Below are 16,078 nucleotides of genomic sequence, written 5' to 3'. Positions count from 1 at the left end.
GATTGGTTAATCTCTCGAGTCTTCGGGTTTGAGTTGTTCGTTCGTCACGTGACAGCCCCATTAGCTTTAACCAATGCAGTATGATCTGGAAAAAGAATCGATTACTTCATCTCACGAGTCTTTCAAACTAATTGCAGTACAGAACCTATAGGATATTGCGCAACTGAACGAATCACTCCCTGAGATGACTCATTCTTCACGAGTCTTGTAAAAGATTTGTTTAAAATGAGCGAATCAATCAAGAATGACCCATCACTACTCTGCAGTTTCCCAACTTTAGGTACAAAAATGCAATTAGCACCGATTGGGAAGAAAATGAGCACGTCTTTGGCAGAAAATCGAGAATAAAAGAGAATAGATGTTTGTTGAGACTGTTCTGTCAAGTTATAGACAATTGTTTGTACACCTACAATAATAGGACCTACTGAAAAACCATGGGTATCCACAAGCAATTTATAAAAGAAATAGTTGCAGTCCTTGATTCTGATTGGTTGAGCCAAGTTGAAAGCTGTTGTGTGTTGCTCGGCACAACCACAAGTGTTTCAGAGGAGCTTCATTGTTTGGTGGAAGAATAATGTTTTTTATTAATATCATTGCATTTTATTGGCTCTGTTTTATGGGTTGAAACCTTACTACGTATATGGTATAACCGGTTTAAAAAAATAATAAGCCACATGGAGCTGTGCATTACAGTGACTCTATATCAGTTTTAATTAGGTTGTAGAGGCATATTTAAAATAATAAGACATACATTTGCATCAGCATCTAAGTGTTTAATGTCAGGTGATCAAGACTTTAACATTCAGAGCAAAGATGAGGCTAGAAGATACAGTTGTCATAGAAACAGCTTCATCTTTTTCGCCATAGCCGTACAAATGTTTCAGCTCAGTGTCAGTGGAAATGTTCTCACAAAAGTCTCCTCCAATAGTATTTTATATAGAAATAGAAAAAAAAAAACACCTAAAAACTTTCCATTCACAGAAAGCCAGCAGAACAGTAATCTGTGGTTTCTATTAGTCAGACGGGTCACTGGCACAGGATCAGATCTCATGTTTGTATCCTAAAGCCGTCTTGTATTTTCTCAGGAGAGTTTGATGAGTCACCGTCTCATTATTTTGTTCCCGGAGCTTGTCTCATGTCATCTAAATAGGCTAAATAAGTTTTCTGCAAACTGTGTATACATACTTCCTTACAGTCTCTATGCATACTGACCTTTTTTATAAGATACATAAAAAAGTAAAACGATGTAAATGCTGATTGATTAAATTAAAGGTGTAGAGACTGACTTCATGCTAGAACAGTTTTTTAGAGCAGAAGATGGACTCAAAATAGACACGGCAGAGCAGTCTTTACATTTCATGACACTTAAAATAATGTCATAATTTGTTTAAAATACATTTATAAATATACTTCAAATCCATTAACACATTTATTGTGTTGCGTATCACTCAAGACTTACTCATATAAATTCTTTCTTTATCACACACTTTTTAATATTATGCATAAAATGTGTATGCATAAAACACATTTAATAAGAATGATCTATGATTATCTGTTCCAATTCATCACACCTAACAGATAAACTCCATTTAGTCCATTTAGACACAGCAAACACGTTTTTCAAGACAAAAGAAAAGCTTTAAAACACCCCAAGAGGTATTACTGATGTATTCTATGTTGTAGAATAAAATATGAACATTTGTGTCAACAGACTTTATTTCATGAATTCAACTAAAAACCCATTCAATGCTAAAAAAAGCGTAAAAAAATACTCCATCCCTGCAGCTCTCCATAGATGCAGGTCATGCTTATGCTCCTCAGTAGATGTCCTGTCTTGTGCATGTTGTACCCGTGCATCTGTCCTTCACCTTTGACCCTCCTAAATCCTGTGGCTGAAACCTGTCCCTTCCTTCCTCTCTCTCTTCCTGTCCCTGTCCTCCTCTCCTTACCTCTTGCTGTGTCTCCTGCACATGACATGGCTGACAGTGAGTTTACGTCTAAAATGAAACACAGGGCTCAGACGGCCACTCCGGGCTCCAACATCACCAAGAGCTCCAGTGTCGGTGGAGACATGTGCTCGCTGGGCAGGAACGACGACGAGGACGACGACAAGAAAAGGCGCTCCAGCTTCGGAGCCAAGATGGCCGCCATGGTGGGACTGGGGAAGAAGAGTCAAAGCACCTCGCAGCTGGACCCCGAGGGTGAGTGAACTGAGCCGCTACGCAAACACAAACGTGTGGTGAACTTTATGAAAGATCCCCCGCTCAAACGACCAGGGGTGCGTTTCCGTTCAGCTCAACAAAGCAGTGTTTTTTCCGAAACCATAGTTTAAACAAACATTCGCAATCAGCATCGCAAACTCTCGTGGTTGGAATTAGAGCTCTTGATGTGTGGTTGGAGACATAGTTGATTAATGTGTCAGAATAAGAGAAGAGTTCCTAGTTATCCTAGTTATTCCTAGTTGTCCCAAAATGACCTCCTATTCTCTCTCTTTCTGGGAAAAAGCTCTTTGTCATTCACTTTTCCGTGGTGGAAGTCGTGACCCAGTGAGTGGCCCATCTGAACACACACACAGTGATATAAACTAGCTTTGAGGAAGCTCATGTCCCTCTCTACAGCTCACAGGCGGGACTCGGGGGTCCCTCTGGTGTAATCATGCCTCGCGTCCTGCTCTGCCTCATAAAGACCTGCTGGGATGGGATGGACTAAATCGGATGCTCTGCGTAGTCGTGCGGTGAAATCTATGATCAGACACACTGGTCAAAGCTTCCCTTTAGATGAAGTAGATTCACAGCATTTACAGCAAGCGAGGGGGTAAATTGCCTTCACGGATGCCCTGTTGCTGTCCGTTGAGGGAAGACCGTTGGGTTTAAAACAGCTTTGCTGCTGGAGAACTTCCTGTGGCGCTTGCTTTGATTTGGCTGGTGAGTTGACATAATGGATGCAAATGAGCGCTATTTCAATTCGTATAAGCTAACAGCTTGAGTGACGCATCTGTGCTGAAAAGAACACAGCGTTTCTCTGGCTTTGTGTAAAGTGTGTACAATCAGACAACACGCTTTTATCGCTGGGTGCAGTGATGTAACGTATTGACTGCCCTAAGGCGTAAAAATTCTATAATATGTTTGCATATGTTAACGTACCTAGTTCAAATCAGAAAAACTGCTACAGCCAGTTACTCTACTTTGAAATGCGTGTTCCGTGTCAGAATGCCTGGTTTTGTTTCCGTCTATGCGACTCCTCCCACTGCTAATTTACCCAATAGCATTTTGACATCCCGGGTTGCCAGTTAGTGAAAAACACAGCTAATCATAGCTATCGATGCATAGCATTTCGTTTAAAAAATTTTTCCATACTGTGGAAGTCAACCTACCTGCAACAATCTGGTTACCCTCAATGCTCAAAATATCTTCTTTTGCGTTCAGAAGCTAAATGTAACCATCGTAACATTTCCGTCATCAGTTACTGACCCCAGAGTCGTTCCAAACCGGTTTTAGTTTCTTTTGTGGAACGTAGAAGTGCTTATTCAGTAGAAGTTACAATTTGATTACCGGCGTTCATCAAAATATCTTCTTTTGCGTTACGCATGGCTGCGCACCTCCGCCAGAATGCCTTAAAATAGGTCAGGGAATATATTAGTGGCAGATGCAGTAATGATTCGCTCTCCCGCTGTTCAGATCAACACGTCTCCATACTTAACAGGCCCGTCCTCACTCCCAGTGCTCGTTCCTCACGTATTTAAAGATCGTCTCCTTTCTGTTTCCTGCCAGATCAGTCATACAAAGCTAAAAATACATCTCACACACAGACACACGGAGTCTGGAGGAGGATAGATACACTGGCTGTGTACGTCAGCGTGGCATGATAAAAGATCCTGCTCTTCATCAGCACATGCTTCTGGAGTTGCACTTAATGACATATTTACAGTCAAAATTCAGAATTTACTGACAAACATGTGGAATAAGATCCCTGTTTTAGCAAACAGCACTAATAATATTCAGGGCATTGAAGCTCATTAGCTCAGTCTGATAATGGAGAGCTGGTGTTAATGGGTACCACTGTTTTCCTTCAGAGAGATAACATGCTGTTCCTAGAGCTGCTTACTTTTGAGTATACTATACTGATGGACTTTCCAGTCCTGGATAAAGCAGAGCTGCAAAATAATCCTATCTGGTCTGTGCATATAGCTCGTAAAGTCTGTTTTTCTCAATGTCTCAATGTCATGCCTGTGATTGCATCCAGAGTTGTAAAGGCTATTGTAGATGCCGTTTTTAAATGACTAAAAAGGTAAAGAAATCCAATAAAGAAAATGTACTGCCCCTCAGTCCATTCAAGATGTAGATGAGTTTGTTTCTTCACGGGATCGGATTTAGAGAAATATAGCATTACTCTGGAGTGAATGGGTGCCGTCAGAATGAGAGCCCAAACAGCTGATAAAAACATCACAACAGTCATTATCCACAGAATCATCGTTTGGATGTACTATGGCTAAACCATGGCTGGCAAATATGAGTTCATAATCTATAATAATGCTTTCTTAATAATACATTTGCTTTGTCACAAACAGCAGCTTTTTGATTTTCACATTCACACACACACACACACACACACACACACACACACACACACACACACACACACACACACACACACTACTAGTAATTACTTCCAAAGTCTAGCTTCATAGCATGGTGATTACTGTTTGTAATTTTGGCTTTATCATCATCATCATCACTTTTATTGCCGAAAGAACTCATTTTAAGTTATTTTTAATGAATCAGTTCATTCAAATGGTTCCTGTGAATGAACCTATTGCACAAAAAATATTACATTTTAACACTGTCTATAACATTACATACATTTTAAAGCACCTATAGGACAGCACCTAAATGCTGTCTATGGAGGCAGTTTACTCGGGTTACTAGGGAAGTGATAAATGAAAAACAGGATCATGAAAATGTTCCCAAAGCGCTTTGCTTAGTAGCCGAGCTTTTCTAAACACCCTGTCATGGGCTGTTTTACAGGATGGTGTAAACCACTTGTCCTGGTATAATGGACTTGCGTTTACAATCCGTGTGGTCCGGCTGTTAATAAAACACTGACCGCTCACTAGGTCCATCTGTTCCCGTGGGTCAGAGGTCAACACCAGCCGATATCTCAGCTCAAGAGCCATTTCAACACCTGGTTGTTATTCAAAAGACTGCATGTATTGAGTGTTGCATTATGCGTTCTATATTAATCACACTGTGAAATATTCCATTGCTTTGTTAGATTGCGTTTCATTGATAGCTATGCTGCATTTAATAAATAAAAGAATGATTGTGGTATTTAAAAAAAAAAACTTTTTATCCAGCAAGAACATATTAATTAATCAAAAGTGTTAAAATCTTTCTTCTTCAGCAAATCTGCATATTAGAATGATTTCTGAAGGATCATGTGACACCGAATACAGGAATAAATTAATTTTTGATCACAGGAATAAATTAGTTTATATATATATATATATATATATATATATATATATATATATATATATATATATATATATATATATATACACACACATTTATTTGAAAAAACATAATACATTTTACGTGATCAAATAAAGTCTTGGTGAGTAGAAGAATCTTATCAACCCAAAACTTTGAATATAGTGTAGATGTTTATTATCCTTCTACAGCCTTCCTAAATTCCCAAAGGGCTGCCTATTATTGCTGAGTTGCAAGATGTGAAATTATATATATATATATATATATATATATATATATATATATATATATATATATATATATATATATATATATATATATATTTTTTTTTTTTTTAAGCAAGCATATACACTATAATGCATGCATGCACATGTACTTGCTGCATATTACCTCTGATGGCATAAAGCCCTAAGGTGTTTCAGCTCTATGCATTCTCATTGTCTGCGACCCTGACTTAAACCAGCAACCTTTTAGTTTGGTCTGACATGCTGAGACCACACAGTGAGTCTGATGTCAGATAAGAGCCTTCAGTGTCTGCACTATTGCAATCTTAGTGTTTAATATGGACGGCACATTTACTAGACGGTGGTTTACATTACAGATTTCAACTATCCAGTTATTTTTAGTGCTTAGGTGGTATTTTAAGTTCGTCGGACTGTGTGCTTAAAAGAAACTCTGCAAGAGAAACGTGCCGGGAAGTGTTGCGCTTTGCTGGATTTATGCGCAGTACATTATTTGTGTTACTGTATGACATGTTGAGGTTTGAGCAGTGGTATGAGTCATGACTGCATTCTTCAGACTTTAATAGGAAGGTTCGAGATGTTTCTATTTTGAGCGGGTTGATGATTTCAGCTTACACACAGTAAGATATTTATAGCTAGCTGCAGAAGTGTACATTCGGTCTCACATTTAAGCTGAAGGTCCTGTCTTCATTGAGATACATGCGGCGTCTGTTTACCTAGAAACTCATCGTGAAATCAGGTCAGGTTTTATTGGCATCTCGTGCCTGGTACAGTAACAAAATCAAGCCGCCAGTTGTCACGCTGTTAATGGTAAAGCTTAATAAGTGTAACTTTCAAAGCTTCTGGTTTAAACGTCGCAAAGATGAGGTTTTGTGCGGCGAATGGAAAATGCAATCAACAATTTAATGAAGATCGGAGAAAGTCTGGATTTATTTGCAGCATATTCTGGACAGAAAACACCTAATTTTACAGCAAGAGTGGTTGACTGACATGTTAATTGTATGCTATATAATATTATATAATATACACCTTTCAAAACTTTTAATGCACTTTTTGTTTAGTTTTTTCTTTGTTTGTTTGAAAGATGTCTCTTACCAAGGCTCAGAATACAGTAAAACAAATAAAACTGTAAAATAGTTGTTCAATGGCATATTAATCGGTTCAATATGCCATCTTGCTGCCCGAGAAACTATATTATTATCAAATGTTAAAAATAGTTGCTGCTTCATATTTTATGGAAACTGATTTCAGGATCTTACTAGTTTAAGTGTTTTTCAACGCTCATTTCTTTCACTTCATGTCCGCCACCAGCTGTTGTTTACGTTCACTGTACATCTGCATCCACGATACAATGCAGTCATGCTGCATTTCATTGATAAATGCAGCTTGTTACTGGAAAAGCTGCATGGAAACTGTTGGATTGTTGTCGCGCTACTTAGTGAATGTAATGAAGTCGGTAGCATTGCTACTTCTAACTACTTCCCAGCACTGTTGTGATGAAGCTGCAGTCAGAAGGCGAGTCATGTGCATGTGTTTGTGTGCGGTCGTATCTCTAGGCAGAGCTCTGTCTCCTGGAGAAGCATTTGAGGGGTCTCTCAGTTTCTCTGCCTCTGATTGGCCACATCATCTGTGCACACGCGGCCGTCTGCCCCTCCCACCCCTCAGATGAAGTAGAGCGCTGCAGAGGAGACCGTCAGACAGTCATCCTCACCTCATATCGACCTGAGAACTAATAAGACTCGCAGCTGCTACCGATGAGAGGCTTTAAACGCAACCCTACCAAACCCGTTCCGCCGAAAGCGTCTCGCAGCATCATCTCCGCTCGGCTACCGTGTTGTTAGAGGTGTTTGAGGGTGCTGGGGAGGTAAAATGGGCAGACAAGGGCAGGATGGCAGCGCCGCTCTCCCCGGCATGCGAATGCAGCGCTCACCGAGTCGGCTGAGCCTATCTGCCTCCTTCGAGGCACTGGCCGTCTACTTCCCCTGCATGAACTCCTTTGATGAGACAGACGGAGGTAAGGATGAAGCCGCATGCCAAGTGTGACGGGCGCTGCTGTGTCCACTTATTTTCAAGCTGTTTGTTCACACTGAATTTTGTGACCAGCTGGAAGCCAGAAGAGCTGTGTATGATGTGTGATTTATGTTTCTCTGTTTTGATTGGATGTGTATAATTGGACGGATACAGACAGACATAGATAGATAGATAGATAGATAGATAGATAGATAGATAGATAGATAGATAGATAGGTAGATATAGTCATAGACAGATAGATAGATAGATAGATAGATAGGTAGATAGAAGACATCTATTGATATAGATAGACAGACAGATAGAAATCTCATTCAAATCATCCTGAGCAGGCTGAGTCTGAGACAGGACAGAAAGTGGAAGAGGCTCTGAATGATTTATACAGTATGAAAGAAGCCTGATTTCACGTAAGTGTCACGTGACCCTCTACAGCACACGGTTTGCTCCGATTCAGAGATAGATGCTCCCGAGTCATGACAAAACCAAGACTACGACACTATGTCGTTGGATTCTGAATCAAGAAAGACTCGAGACCCTGTTTGTGTCACACATTCACTCATCTTCCCTTCCCTTGCTGTTATTTTCAGAGGAGGGTAAGAAGAAGAAGCCGGTGCGTCTGGCGATCCAGCGGAGCGTAGAGACTGGTTTAGCGGTCGAGATGAAGAGCAGGATGACGCGGCAGCCCAGCCGAGAGACCACAGATGACGGTGAAAAGGCGAAACCTGGAAAGTAAGTACTATAAAATCTACTTCTGAATACGATGGTCCTCCACCTTTACCATTTGGCAAGCTTTTGTCGCTGATAATGTCTTGTCAGAGGTTATTAGCAGTCGATTAACAGATGTTCTGTCCGTCGTCTGTTCAAAGTCTAATCTTCCCTGGAGTGAAGATCTCATCAGATAGCCAGTTCACAGAGTTTTTGGATGGTCTTGGCCCCGCCCAGCTGGCAGGGAGACAGACACTGGCCACGCCCCCAATGGGTTCGTATCATTGCTTACCGTTTTCTTTGGTTGTTCTCTGGTGTTGACTAAGACCGTAAAGCTCAAAGTATATTTCAGCTTTGTCCCAAGTAGTTCCATTTCATCCGTGAAACCATGAAACAAGACTATGGCTCTGTCTATTTACACCTGCTCTTATCGTGCCTTTTTAAATGCATGTCCTGTTACTTTGAATTTCGTCTCGACCAGAGGTGTCCAAACCTACTCCTGGAAGGTAACTTTCCTGAACTCTGTGCTGATCAAGGCTGCATGAAGGCACCTCACAAAACTGATTTCGGTTTCTGAGGAATTGCAGCAGTTTAATGATCTATAACAAAATAGAACAGGCTTTGGCTATATCTAAGCTAATATTCTATATACTATAATACAGATTTTATGCTAGAAATAACATCAAAAGTACATTTGCACAATGGGTGTAACAATGCACAGAATTGTGGGATATATCAAAAGCAGCTATGGATACATCTACGCTGACTTCAAAAATGAAGCAGGTATCTCAGAAGGCAGGAAGTGAAGCTAACACTGGATTCGAATATGCCTTCCCGCCTTGAAACGTGCCCTTCAAAGACAGCATTTTCCCAGCCGGGGTCTCTCTAGGCATACTAGAAGCTTCCATGCTCTCTCATTTATTCAATCGCGAATACTTTGAATAAATTAAGCTGTTTTGCTGCTTACGAACAAGTGCGAATCGATCAAATCGAGACGTTAACATCTATTTTGTCCGTAACGTGTGTTTTGGCACAGCACAGCGAAGTAGGAATCGAAGTATGAAGTCCCGCCTTGTGGACAAAGTTAGATGCAAAAAGATCAAATTCATTTAAACAGTATAAGTGTAAAAACAAATGAAGTATACTTTGGGCTTAACACATAAATCTCTATCAAAAAAGAATGTTTTCATCCATAGCGCTGTAATACCTTTAATCTGATTGGTTACGGTGGCCTTGCTCCGCAGGTGACATCCAGATCGGTATGGTGCACAGGAAGGAGAGGCTGGATGTGGAAGTTATTCGGGCTCGAGGTCTGGTGGGCAAACCAGGGAACAAACAGACGCCAGGTATGCCTCGTCACGACACAGAAAGCTCACTAAATAGTCTGTGATGTGCACTATGTAAATCTTTGCCGTCTATTACGTGCAGCTCCTTACGTAAAAGTATATCTGCTGGACAACGGGAAGTGCATCAATAAAAAGAAAACACGGACGGCGAGAAAAACACTGGATCCTCTTTATCAACAGCAGCTTCAGTTCGAGGAGAATCCCGAGGGGAAGGTTTTACAGGTAACACCAGGACTGCATCCTGTTTGATTACTTCAATAAGTGCAAACATCATATTTAGTTGTAATTTTAGTCAACAATAACAACACTGCCCCACATCTCCTGAACTCCTTGACGTATCGTGTCGTTCTTTACAGATCATTGTTTGGGGAGACTACGGACGCATGGACCACAAATCCTTCATGGGAGCGGCCCAGATCCTGCTGGACGATTTAGAGCTGACCAACATGGTGATCGGCTGGTACAAGCTCTTCCCTCCCACCTCATTAGTGGACCCGACCTTGGCACCTTTAAGTAGTAAACCTCCAGATTCAGGCCTGGACAGTTCTAACGTTCGGTCGTAGCGGCACGAGGAGGTGAGCGGTAGAGAGCGGCGTGAGTAGCACCAGCTACAGACAGAGACGGGTCACGTCCTGGTTACACTGCATGCTTGATGTTGTGTCCTCTGAGCCCGTGCGACAAGAGGCTAAGAAAAGGCCTGCGTCCTTCTGCCAAAAAAAGAAAAAAAAAAACGAAAAGAAAAGAAAATGTATGCTGCTGTCGCACGCAGGGCGAGAACGCCACGGAGGGTCTCTCCGTTCAGCTGAAGAGATGCAGCCAGGATTCCGCCGAGCCTGACTCTTAACCACAGGACGTTAAGAGCGCTCATTTCCACCGGAAAAGGAAGGCGGCGTTTTACTCTGGCTGCTTCCTCTCTGTTGTATTCAAAGAGATGTCAGTGTTTCTTACCTACAGTAGAACTTGAAGCATTGTAGCCATTACTGTAAGCCAAGCTGTCTAAAGAAGATCCGAGAAGGGAGAAGCGCTTGGCTAAGATGGGACCGAAAAGGGAAAGGGTAACCTCACGGGAACGACCCTACATCAAGCCAGACCTCCAATGGATTGATCTTCAAAGTTCGGTGACGAGGAAGAGGATATGGCCAGAGTTCCTGTTCGATTCAGGAAACATCAGAATTCTGGGGGAGGGGGGGAGGAGGAAAAAAGAAATTAATTATTAATAAATAATGGACCTTTTTTTGTGCTCCGGTATGATGTTCTCTTCGTTGATGTACTGTATGAAATTTATGAGATTATTTTTTTTCTTTTTTTTTTTTTTTTTTTTTTTTGCATGGATGCAGAGTTGTTTTAAAAAAACGGAAGTTTATTTTCCTCGAGACTTGCAAAAAAAAAAAAAAAAAGAAAAAAAAGAGGAAGAAACTTATTTAAGGATGACCAGATCAGCCATTTTCAACAATTTGTATTATTTTTAATATGAAATTCTCTAGTGCATGATTTTCAAAGGGACTGAATGCAAAACGATAACGATGTGATTGTCATCCTTTAGAATATTCTTCTGTATTTTTACAGATCTCGGTTACAGGTGTGGCCTGATGAGACTTTGTATCTCATGTTATTAACAGAAAAAAGCAAGGGATTGTCAAGAAAAACAATAAATGTACAATATTGATTTCGATATAAAAAAAAACCCGAACATGACAATTGTACATTTCTCTCTTCAAATGCAGCCATAATTCTGTGTTCATGTGGAGACGGAGCTGTAGATTTTGGGTCTGTGGAGACTCCGCTGTTCTGTTACAATAGAATGGCTCATTCATTCAAAGCAAGCATGTCGAAAAGGGTCTGCAACATGGATTGAGCACACCGTCTGAGTAATACAGCATGTTTTGATAGAGACATCTGGGAATTTTTCGCAGTTTTGTGTACAGTGCATGTGGACCAGAGGCTCGGCCGTCCCCCAGATCTAGCGTCGTCCACGGATTCAGGTCGGGGTCCAGGTTTTGTGGCCAACGGTTCAGACATTCAACGCAACATTCCACCTCTTGGCACTCATCTTTTCTTGAAAAGAAAAAAAAAAGGAAAAGAAAAAATCAAAACAGGCAAAAGAAATCCAAAAAAATAAATGAATACAAGAGGGAAAAAGTTAAGAAAATTTATATTTATTCAAGTTTGACTTGAAAAAAGGTTGCAAGTATATTTTATTTTATTATCGTTCTAAAGAAAATGTTCTAAAAACGGATCCCGTTGGATGGTGCTGTACGAAGTGGACTGGACCGTGTTCATTCTCGTTGTGTTGTTCAATGCAGCAGACACTGGTTGAATGAGGAGCGAGGTCACAGTTTGTGGAGATGGGAAAATTGCCACACAATATGAATTTTTAATTGTTTCTTGTTTTGAGAGAATAAAATTCATTTACTAATCCCTGTGTTTGTCTGCCATCGTTCTCGAGCATAACATGCTACCAAAAAAAATTACTAAAACACCACTTAACATGCTGCAGAGCATCTAGACACCAGTGCTAAAACATACTAAAGACTTCAGTGGGACAAAAGAATCAAATCAAATGTAGAGGTAATTCAAAAGATTAAATATATAACGTTAAGCCACAGATGTACAATCGGATGAGTTTCTGGGGTAGACCTGACCTGTTGAAAAGAGATAGTCTTCATCCCTCCTGGGGTGGTGCTGCTCTTCTATCTAGAAATATGGCATATACTGTAGTCTTAGAGCTCCAACATGACCAACTAGTGCCGGAAGCAGACAGACCGGCTAAACCGACCGTCTGCTAGCTGCCTCACAACACAGAAGGCAGTTAATTTTCAACACATAGAGACTCTTTCACCTAGATATCACACTATAGAGACTGTATCTGTTCCCCAAATTAGAATACGCAGACAACGTCCAAACCAAATTAAAAGCAATTTAATTAATGTTCAACAAAACAAATACTACCTATAATACAAATAAGCAAACAATAAAACTTGGTTCGCTGAATATTAGATTACTTTCCACAAAAGCACTTCATATATATGATTTGATCAAACATCATAACCTAGATTTGCTAATGTAGACCAGATGAATACATTACTCTAAATGAATCTACCCCCCAAGATTATTACTATTAAATGAGCCACGTTTAAAAGGTAAGGGGGGTGTTGCTACAATTTATAACAATATTCTTAGTACTTCTCAGAGGGCAGGCTTTAAGTATAACTCATTTGAAGATTTGGTGCTGCATATCATATTATCTATAGAATCATGTGCTAGTGATAAATCCTCTGTCATGTTTGTACTGGCTACTGTATACAGGCCACCAGGACACAGCACAGATTTCATTAAAGAATTTGCTGAGTTAGTACTGGAGTTAAATAAAGTCTTAATGTTGGCTTTTAATATCCATGTTGATAATAAAAAAATCTACTTTGATAATCAGATTTCTTAGACATTCTGAAGTCTGTTGGGGACGGACAACACGTCTCTGGACCAACTCATTAAGAAATCATACTCTAGATCTAATACTGTCACATGGAATGGATGTTAAAATGGTGGAAGTTCTGCAGCAAAGTGATGACATTTCAGATCACTATCTAGTCTTGTGTGAACTCTGTATAGTTAAACCTGTAAACTCTGCACCTTATTACAAGTATGGTAGAACCATCACTTATACCACAAAAGAAAGCTTTCTAAGTAATCTTCATGACTTATCTCAATGCACTCTCTTTTTCTAGCACTCTAGATACAGTTGCTGTTTTGCACTTAAAAAAGATGAAAGAAAACAATCTGACTCCATGGTGTAATGAAAACACACGCACCCTAAAGAGAGCAGCCCGGAAGATGGAGCGCAGGTGTAAATTAGAAGTATTTCATATTGCCTGGTGGGAGAGTATCCTGTCATACAGAAAAGCATTAAAAACTGATTATTTTTCATCTCTTTTAGAAGAAAACAAACACAACCCCCGGTATTTATTCAATACAGTGACTAAATTAACAAAAAATAAAACGTCAACAGGTGCTAACATTCCCCATGAGTGTAGTAGTAATGACTTCATGAATTTCTTTACTTCTAAGATTGGTACCATCAGAGATAAAATTGTAACTATGCAGCTGTCAGCTACAGTTTCACATCAGTTAGTGAACTATAGATCCCCTGAGGAAAAATTACACTCATTCTCTATTATAGGAGAAGAAGACTTGTACAAACTTGTTAAATCATCTAAACCAGCAACATGTATGTTAGACCCTATTCCATCTAAACTATTAAAAGATTTGCTTCCAGAAGTCATAGATCCTATTTTGACCATTATTAATTCATTATTGTCATTAGGATATGTTCCCAAAACCTTCAAACTGGCTGTAATTAAGCCTCTTATTAAGAAACCACATCTTGATCCCAAAGACTTAATAAATTACAGACCAATCTCTAATCTCCCTTTTCTGTCAAAGATACTAGAAAAGGTAGTATCCTCACAACTGTATTCCCTTTTAGAAAAAAATGGTATCTGCGAGGATTTCCAATCATCTTATCATCTTATCTTCAATCAATTTATCTTAGGATGGTTTAAATCATATCTATCTGACCGCCATCAGTTTGTGGCACTAAATGAGGAGGTATCATATCTCTCACAAGTGAAACATGGAGTTCCTCAAGGTTCAGTGCTAGGACCGTTACTTTTCAACCTATACATGTTACCTCTGGGAGACATTATCAGGAGACATGGTGTTAGCTTTCACTGCTATGCTGATGATACTCAGCTCTATATTTCAGCGCAGCCTGGTGATACACAACAAATCTAACAGAATGCATAGTCGATATAAAAAACTGGATGATGAGTAACTTCCTAATGCTAAATTGTGAATGAGGTGCTAATAATTGGACCTAAAAACCCACATATAATAATCTAGAACACAGGCTAACACTTGATGGCTGGTCTGTTAATTCTTCATCATCAGTTAGGAACCTAGGTGTGCTGCTTGACAGCAATCTTTCCTTCGAAAACCATGTTTCCAGCATCTATAAAACTGCGTTTTTACATCTTAAAATTATATCTAAATTACAACCTATGCTTTCAACCTCTAATGCAGAAATAATTATTCATGCGTTTATAACCTCGAGGTTAAATTATTGTAATGCTTTATTGGGTGGTTGTTCTGCACGCTTGATAAACAAACTTCAGCTAGTTCAAAACGCAGCAGCTAGAGTCCTTACTAGAACTAGGAAGTATGATCATATTAGACCGGTTCTGTCAACACTGCACTGGCTCCTATCAAACATTGGATAGATTTTAAAATCTTATTAATTACCTATAAAGCCCTGAATGGTTTAGCTCCTCAATACTTGAGTGAGCTCTTATCACATTATAGTCCTGCCCGTCCGCTGCGTTCTCAAAACTCTGGCCTTTTGATAATACCTAGAATATCAAAATCGATCATGGCGGCAGATCCTTTTCCTATCTAGCACCTAAACTCTGGAACAATCTCCCTAACTCTGTTCGGGAAGCAGACACACTCTGCCAGTTTAAATCTAGATTAAAGACACATCTTTTAACTTAGCCTACACATAACACACCAACACACTTTTTATTATTAAATCCGTTAAAGGATTTTTAGACTGCATTAATTATATCAGCTGGAACTGGGAACATTACCTAAAATACGATGTACTTGTGACATCGTAAAAGAATGGCATCTACGCTAATATTAATCCCGTTTCTTTCTTAATCTGTTTCACAGTTTGTATCCAGACTAGATGGTGGATCAGCACCCAGAGATTATGTTCATCAGAGACCAGAACACCTAGATGCGCACCGTGGACAGATTTTCTCACTTCATGGATGGGGTTTTGGTTCTTTCCTCTGGCTTGCTTTGTTGGGGACACGTAACTTCTAGTGATTATCGTCGAATTGATTAAAGAGATCGTCTCTGCATTTAATAACAAATTGTTCAATCTCGTCATTATACATCCCTATCATTGTGTTCTTCAACTTTATACTGTACAGTGCCTTGATTCAACCTATGTTGTTAAAAGCGCTATATAAATAAAAATGATTGATTCATTTATTGATTGATGTACTAACGGGGAAATCTCTATATAAAATGTTAAGTGGTAATTAAGTGTAACAAATCATTTAAAAATCAAACACATCACCTCCATATTTTAAACTGAGAAGAAAATCACCTGTCAATTTTGAGCAAATGAAGAATAAATTCATACTAGCATACACATGTAGCACATCTTTTTATTCTTTTGGAATGTTTTCCTGGACCTCTGCAG

At 39.6% G+C, this 16,078-nt stretch overlaps 1 protein-coding gene across 21 annotated transcripts in view; it reads left to right on the top strand.

Annotated features, from left to right (window-relative positions):
- Positions 1 to 12,226, top strand: part of rims2b (regulating synaptic membrane exocytosis 2b) — a 125,203-nt gene extending 112,977 nt beyond the window's left edge. For 19 of the 21 annotated variants that reach the window (XM_043216972.1, XM_043216973.1, XM_043216977.1 and 16 more), the window contains 6 exons: positions 1,987 to 2,201; positions 8,347 to 8,488; positions 8,626 to 8,738; positions 9,709 to 9,810; positions 9,893 to 10,032; positions 10,167 to 12,226. In XM_043216972.1, the coding sequence (XP_043072907.1) occupies positions 1,987 to 2,201; positions 8,347 to 8,488; positions 8,626 to 8,738; positions 9,709 to 9,810; positions 9,893 to 10,032; positions 10,167 to 10,373 (919 nt within the window). In that variant the 3' untranslated portion in view covers positions 10,374 to 12,226. Of the gene's footprint in view, positions 1 to 1,986; positions 2,202 to 7,421; positions 7,746 to 8,346; positions 8,489 to 8,625; positions 8,739 to 9,708; positions 9,811 to 9,892; positions 10,033 to 10,166 lie in introns of those variants that run through there. The other 2 variants (XM_043216970.1, XM_043216989.1) reach the window with 2 other exon arrangements.
- Positions 12,227 to 16,078: the final 3,852 nt, after the last annotated feature.

This window comes from Puntigrus tetrazona, chromosome 19 (genome assembly GCF_018831695.1).
Source record: "Puntigrus tetrazona isolate hp1 chromosome 19, ASM1883169v1, whole genome shotgun sequence".
Lineage (NCBI taxonomy): Eukaryota > Metazoa > Chordata > Actinopteri > Cypriniformes > Cyprinidae > Puntigrus > Puntigrus tetrazona.
This window is presented reverse-complemented; position numbering and strand designations above follow the sequence as displayed.